General features: G+C 37.6%; 1 protein-coding gene across 2 annotated transcripts; it reads right to left on the reverse strand.

The window, feature by feature from the left end:
- Positions 1-1,271: 1,271 nt before the first annotated feature.
- LOC103965543 (tRNA-specific 2-thiouridylase MnmA) lies at positions 1,272-6,628 on the reverse strand. Of its 2 annotated transcripts, XM_048574820.1 has the most exons (11): positions 6,220-6,628; positions 5,912-5,986; positions 5,496-5,549; positions 5,048-5,126; positions 4,823-4,950; positions 4,463-4,546; positions 3,920-4,003; positions 3,554-3,705; positions 2,954-2,991; positions 2,803-2,861; positions 1,272-2,032 (listed from the first exon to the last, which is right to left on the reverse strand). In XM_048574820.1, exons 1-11 carry the CDS (start codon positions 6,580-6,582, stop codon positions 1,646-1,648), a joined length of 1,503 nt encoding a protein of 500 aa, XP_048430777.1. In that variant the 5' UTR covers positions 6,583-6,628; the 3' UTR covers positions 1,272-1,645. The 2 variants fall into 2 exon arrangements, with proteins under 2 accessions (XP_048430777.1, XP_009376883.2); XM_009378608.3 differs by lacking the exon at positions 2,954-2,991 and having other exon boundaries at positions 2,803-2,953.
- Positions 6,629-6,954: the final 326 nt, after the last annotated feature.

The raw sequence follows: 6,954 nt of genomic DNA on the forward strand, positions 1-6,954 counted from the left end.
TAAGAGCTAACGACTTTGATCTTACACTAGACCCAATAGCCTACCTGTTTTCAGTTTCATAAATAGTTAGTTTCAGAAATAGCGTACCCATTTTCAATTTCATAAATAGGGTACTCATGTTGAGTCTCATAAATAGTCAATTTCATAAATAGTGTACCCGTTTTCGGTTTCATACATAGTGTACTCATGTTGAGTTTCATAAATAGTGTACCTATTTTCGATTTCATAAATAGTGTACCCGTGTTGTCAGTTTCGTAAATAGTGTACTCATGTTGAGTTTCATAAATAGTTAGTTCCAGAAATAGTTTAGTACTTGTGTTTAGCTAACTAGATTAAAGCATTTGTGATATTTGCATGTCTTTTTTCTTCTTCGGCAATCGTTAATTTCATTCTCTTTTACTTTATTCAATCTAAAAATTAAAGTTTTTTTTCTAGCATTCTATACTTTCATTCTTCTTAAATTTATTCAATCTAAAAGTCAGAAACCGCAAATTTCCGATTAAAATAGAGAAAACCAAACCATTTTCCTCTCCATATAACCTTGACAAATACGTTATTTTCTGTTACAAGTGTGCATTTGTCATGTCGCACTAATTCACAAAAAATATATCGAGCTAGAGCGCCACACCAACAATCAACTAGGATTGCTTACCATTCCCTGTCAAAGCACCTAACCTCCTCTCTCTCCCCTCTCTCTAGGTGAGTCTGAGAACAGACAGGAATAGTGGGGCAGCAGATCTTTGGAAGCTCCACCCTTATTTTTTTTACTTATAATTTCAAATGTTGCCAAACAACTAAAAAGGCCAACCGTCCCTCTCCTCTTACCGAAAATCTGGTTGTCTCCTTCGAGATCCACTGCACAATTGCACCACACCCGCTGCACGGTTGCATCGCGTACACACTCGGCAGCGCCTTTGTTTCAAGCGGAAGCGGGAATGTCTGCGCACACGTCGGTGAGAACGGAGAGCTTGATTGCGGGAGATCCATAACATACTGCAAACTCAAATCCTTCACTCCTGCCATCGATCCTGCAGAGGGTCCCAATTTCCATTCCATGTAGTTTACTTTCATCCTCATCTGAGATCTTCTAGTCCCAATTTTCATACCCTTTATTTTACTTTCCTCCGAATAGGATGAGAGCATGACATACGCTTCATCTGAAACTGCCCAGCTCCTGCATGACACCTCTTGGTCTTGGGTTTGAAAGTTGGTGTGCTTCCGCTGCTCTCTTGTTGCCCTTGAATGTCATTAACAAAACCAAAACAAATCGCTAACGGAATTGGCTGACGGAATGGGATTACGATTTAAAGATTACAAGTTTCAATTCAGAAAATTCATGCAGCTTTGATCAAGTAATCAGGATTCAACACATAAACACGAAAGAAAACTACGATGCCGCCCTTGGCAAAGGACTCACATTAGAGACTGCTTGAAAAAAATTGCTGCACCAAGGGCCAAAACTCCTTATGACCGATGCAAACTCTGCTGAACAAATTTTACTACTACTACTCCTAACATATGAACAGAGGATCATCGCAAGACCGAAGCACTACATTGAACAGTCATTTGTAAAAACGCTAGAATATGTGCAACTACTTCTCTGTAAGTTCCGCAGCTAATTTACAAGGAATCGGGTTTTTGCTTCTCATTGAGATACCTGCATTGGTTGTTTAGTAGCAGCAATTCCAGGATTTTTCAGTCCTCCGCAAAGTTCCACGCCATCTACCTCACCAGACTCTCTTAAAAGATTCTCTGGCTCTACTTTTATCTTAACTGGTTTACCGAGAAGTGATTTATCTTCCATTCTTGCAATTTCATGGGCTCTTGCACACACTGGAAAACCTTGATCATCCCAAGACTCCAAAATTACACCGGAGCCCAAGCAGGTTCTTCCTTGGTAAAAGGCCGCAAACTGCCCAGCTGCCAGGCCTTGATCATCTTGAGACAAGTGGACAACTGCAACATCTTCATGACCATCTTCACCAGGTTCCATTATAAAGCTGCACTTACAAAAGGCAGGCCCATGCCTAACCTGAAAGGTTTAAAACATTTCAGCTTCTTCCGAATTGGATTCTAAACAGTAAACATTAACTACAAACCATACAACACGATTCAAAGCTTTCCTTGTACAACCCATCCTTGTGAGACTTGTGGACATCCAAAAACACACATAACAATTGGTCTACATCTAACTAACACAACTTGATTTAAGATTTTATTTGATGGATGGTGGTACAATAAGTTGTAAGCGCTTCCAGGTGCAAGTTCTGACTTTGATACGGAGTACAAGACAGAGAAAACAACTAAAACTAGTGGTAAGTTTTCTATGCCACAGTCAAGAGTCATTACTTATGAGACTGCCACTAACATAAAACTGTCTTGTTTTCAAAACTCAAAAGAAAAGACAAGATCAACTAAAAAGCAAAGAATAAAAACCAAACGAAACGTAACAAAATCGTGTAAAAATTTTAGGCTAGAAACATGTACTTGATACATTCATTTGTACAGATAATTTTTTTCCCCTTTTGTTTTGAATCATGCTGTATGGTCTGTAGTTAATGTTTACATTCATTTGTACGCATAATTTCTTATTGTAGTAGCAGTGGACCCACAATGTGGTCACTATGCATGTTGTGCATTAATTGATAATATTGAAAGTATGAGTTCAAGATTAATAAGGAAATTATGTATAAAAGTCATTTTAGAGTTAGACCAATATTTACTCAACAAACAGTCATCGGGAAAACAATAGTATTGCATTCTGAAAACTAATATAAGGAAAAACCTATAACGTCCTTGTACCTTGCACTCTAGCTGACTGATCTGGTTTGGGGACAAACCATTTAGCCATTTCAAGGAGCCTACACGAAACAGGCGCCTTCTTTTGTCAACTGAAAAGTAATTTCTTGACACAAAAACGACATTGTTTTTTATATCCTTCTCAACAACATACCTGCAAAAGAAGATACAGCAGACAGTAAAGCTGAAACCCTGTTTGAAGTGGTACAAGGAGACCCAAACATAAGCTCATACACTGATTCTCAATAAACAGGGATACAGATAATGTGCACATATGTCTCAACCTTTCCTTACATGGTTGAGTTTCTACAGTTGAAAAATGTAACGAAAAATATTTGGTATCATACAAACATGCTTCAATATCATAATGTAGTCTCATGTTTTCAACCAAAAATTACAAACCTTTGCTTGCAATGAATTTTACCTTTCAAAAGTATTCGTGCTACAAAGGCACAATCACATTTTGTAGGAATATTTGACAGGATTTTAGTAGCCACTAACTACGTCAAGGGAAATAATGATATAGAAGTCATTATCATCCTATATATCATATACAGTGGAATACTGATGTTCAATTTAGAACCATATAGCAATTTAAAACTATTGGGTAATATAACAAAGTTAAGTCTGTTAAACACTGTAATATTCCAATTATTGATTCCCAAATGACCAGTTTTAGGATTAAAACGACAACAACACAGGTACCACCAGAAAACCTTAGAAGTGGTCCAACAATTACAATAAGACAGCGTACCAGGGTCCTCCAGGGAGGCGTAGACCTTGTCGTTGACCAATTGTGTAGAACCAAAACCCCCGATGATTTCCTAGGAAATCTCCTGACTCAGCTTCCAATATGACACCTTCCTTCTCCCCTATGTGTCTCGCTATAAATTCACTGAACTTAATCTATTAAAAAAAAAAAAAAAAAGAAAGAAAGAAAAAAAAAAGAAAGAAAGAAAAAAAAAAAAAAGGCTGAGTGAATGATGTTAGGAATTTTAAAATGTCCACTCCACGTGCTACCATACAAAATTTTGGTATCTATATAGGTAGTTGTGCCATTCAAATGATGAAATTATTTTCTGCAAACGGGTAGGAATGTTGGGAGCTCCACAAAACATACCTTCCCTAGAAAGCATATTCCTTGTGAATCCTTTCTGTCTTTGTTAGGCAGATCAAACTTTGTTGCAAGTTTGCGAACTTCATCCTACAGAAATATTCATAGAAAAGGAATCAGCATAAAGAATTACATGCAAGAGTGAAGACTGAAGAGTCTACAGAGTGGAAAGAAAAGTAACAAAAAATGAATTAAAAGGATTACAAACATAAAGAAAGAATACAACGAAGGAAAGACTACAAATTACAAAATAAAAGATTACATATTTTCACAAATTCACAACAATAATGCTATTTTTGTAGCAATGAGAAACCGTGGAAATGTTTGTTATTGACAAGTTAACAATTCACTTCATTTCAACGTGTATTATATAAGATTATTGGAGAATTTAATACAGCAACAGTGAGCCTTTTCAAATTTTTGTAGACAATTTACTCCCCAGCTGAAATTTGTGATTCAAGAAATATTATGTGCACATTTTAGAATTAGCTAAGGGAAGTATCCAATGAAGTATTGCATAGCATTCAAACTATAGCACCCACCACTGACCTTTGACAGACAACCAAGTGGGAATATTAATCTCCTAAGCTGGGCCTGAGAAAGATTTGAAAGGAAGTATGTTTGATCCTTCACCTACAAATTCAGAAGGAAAAATCAGCACAAAAAAAAAATATAGCAGGAAATGAGACGCAATCCCATGATGTTTCAAGGCTTATCATAACAGAGAGACATATAAATGATGATGTATGATGACAGCAAAACTTACATATAGGTCTACATAGCAAAAAACCCTATTTGAATCAAATGAAATAATCTCAAACTTAACAAGTTTAACAAGCCAATATTGATAATCCAAAATGACAAAAAGATGAAAATATAAGTTGTCAATGGTGTATCATATACAGGTACCATATCTTGTGAGAGTTCTAGAACAGAATCTTTGTCCGTTTGACTTGCAGGTGGGTGGACAACATTTGCGTAATGCCCAGATGCCACATAGTCAAACTTCATGCTGTTGATGGAATCCATGAATGCACCTGAAAAGTAACATAAACTTGAAGAAACAAAAAACTAAAAGTCGGATTCTGCATCACAAGAGCCAGAACTAAATCTTAAATTCAACTCATTGCATACCAAATTTTATTCTTGTATTGCAAAGAACATCAGGGTTAGGAGTTCTGCCACATTGATACTCTTCAATAATGTAGGAAACCTGAAACATGATGGGAAGAAAAACTTCAAAAGTTTCTTCCGGTTACCCAATGAGAAGGCAGCTGATAATGAAGACTGGCCAAATAAATAATTATCCATTTAAAGATTTTTTGTTGTTTTTGTGACATGGCAATAATCTAAACTACAGGAGGGTAAATCAAACTTGGGTGCAAGGGTTGAGAACACTCTGCTGACCAACTGGCCTAACCCACATATGCTATTATAAAGTTTTAAAACTGAAATAAATAATAGAATATTAAATAGTTGTGAGATATAATCATCAAGGATATAACTACTAAAAGGCTACATACAGAAGTGACTACAATTGGAACATAACCTACAATTGAAGCACAGGGAAAGTAATGAATACCACATTCTTCCAATATTCATCCGTCAAATGCACAACTTCTAGTGGGACATCAACCTGTAGACAGACGTCATTAGTTTCAGTTGTTAAGAGCCACCGCTTGCATAGCCTATACCAAGAAAACCATGATAAACTTCTTGTATCACAAACAATAGCAAGAGGTTTCTGCCAAAAACGTGTACATATGGGATTCTTTACTCATAAATGTAAGGCAGATGGATGAAAAATGAGGATAGAGAAATTTAAAGATCAAATGTGAACACTCATGTCTGTGTTTATAACTCATAGCACCCCACAAAATGTGAACACTCAGAGTGAAGCCTCATTTCGAAACAGAAGATTAAAGATCAAATCACTTTCGCCCCACTTTATGTTGATGGTTTAGAAATAAAAGAAGATTGCAAGTGAAATAAAGTGACCTGATTGCAGACAGCTTTTGCATACTTCAAGTCTTCTTCCCATGGGCATTCTGACCAAAAGTTCTCAAAGTCTTCCTACACAAAACCACACATCAGAAGCAGCTCAGCCTTTTTTTTTAATTTATATTCTCAAAATAATCAAAATTTTAACAAAGTAGCAGATTCAGCTGAATCAGAACACCCGAAATACGAAATGAATCCAAACAATAACCCAACAAGTTCACATTTTTATCTGTTTCTACACTACCCAATAGAAAATATTTCCCAATTCTTCTAAAACAGTCAAAATGGGATTCATTCAAACATACTTGGAACCAAATTTTGAGGTAGAAGGCGGTGCAGGAGTGACCGGCGGCATGGAGGAGGCGGAGGGCGACACTGCTATCGACGCCACCGCTAAGCAAGACGGCGACTTTAAGGCTCTGATGGGGCATAGAACAGGACAAGTAAGGGCCAACATCTCCATTGAAGCTGTTTGGAGAGCGCGGAGTTTGGGGGACGGAGAAGCAGTTGACGGAGCGGGCGGCGAGAGAAAAGGGTCTGAGGAAGAGGAGAGTTGTCGGGGTTGGAGAGCGAGGAAAAGGCCAGAGATAGGGTTTGAGAGGAAGAGTATGGGAGGTGATGTGGGGGAGTAGAGAGGCTGCCATGGCCATTGGTATTAATCTCGCCATTGGTTTCGTAGCATACACATTATACAGCAAACGACAGCGTTTCGGAAGGTGGAGGTTGGGGGAAGAGTGCTGATTTGAAATTGGGGTTTTTGGTTTTGGAGGGGAGGAAATGGCTGTAACACTGGATGACGAGGAGGAGCTTCCAGATAAGACGGTGCGAAGCAATTGCCATACGACCATGGCAGCTGCGTTTCTCATTTCTTCTGTTATTAATGGGCTTAAAGACGAGTTCTGAGTTTATTGGGCCAAGGTTAGGAACATTTGGGCTGCACAAGTGTTGCAGACTATTTTGGACTAGACTAGTTTTAAGGATTAAGCTGAACTGACTTAGTGAAATATTTGGTGCAGTGTTAGACTAAGAAACATGATAAT

Source organism: the organism of the source record quoted next, unplaced genomic scaffold (genome assembly GCF_019419815.1).
Source record: "Pyrus x bretschneideri cultivar Hongxiangsu unplaced genomic scaffold, Pyrus_bretschneideri_v1 Contig75, whole genome shotgun sequence".
In the NCBI taxonomy this organism is placed as follows: Eukaryota; Viridiplantae; Streptophyta; class Magnoliopsida; order Rosales; family Rosaceae; genus Pyrus; species Pyrus x bretschneideri.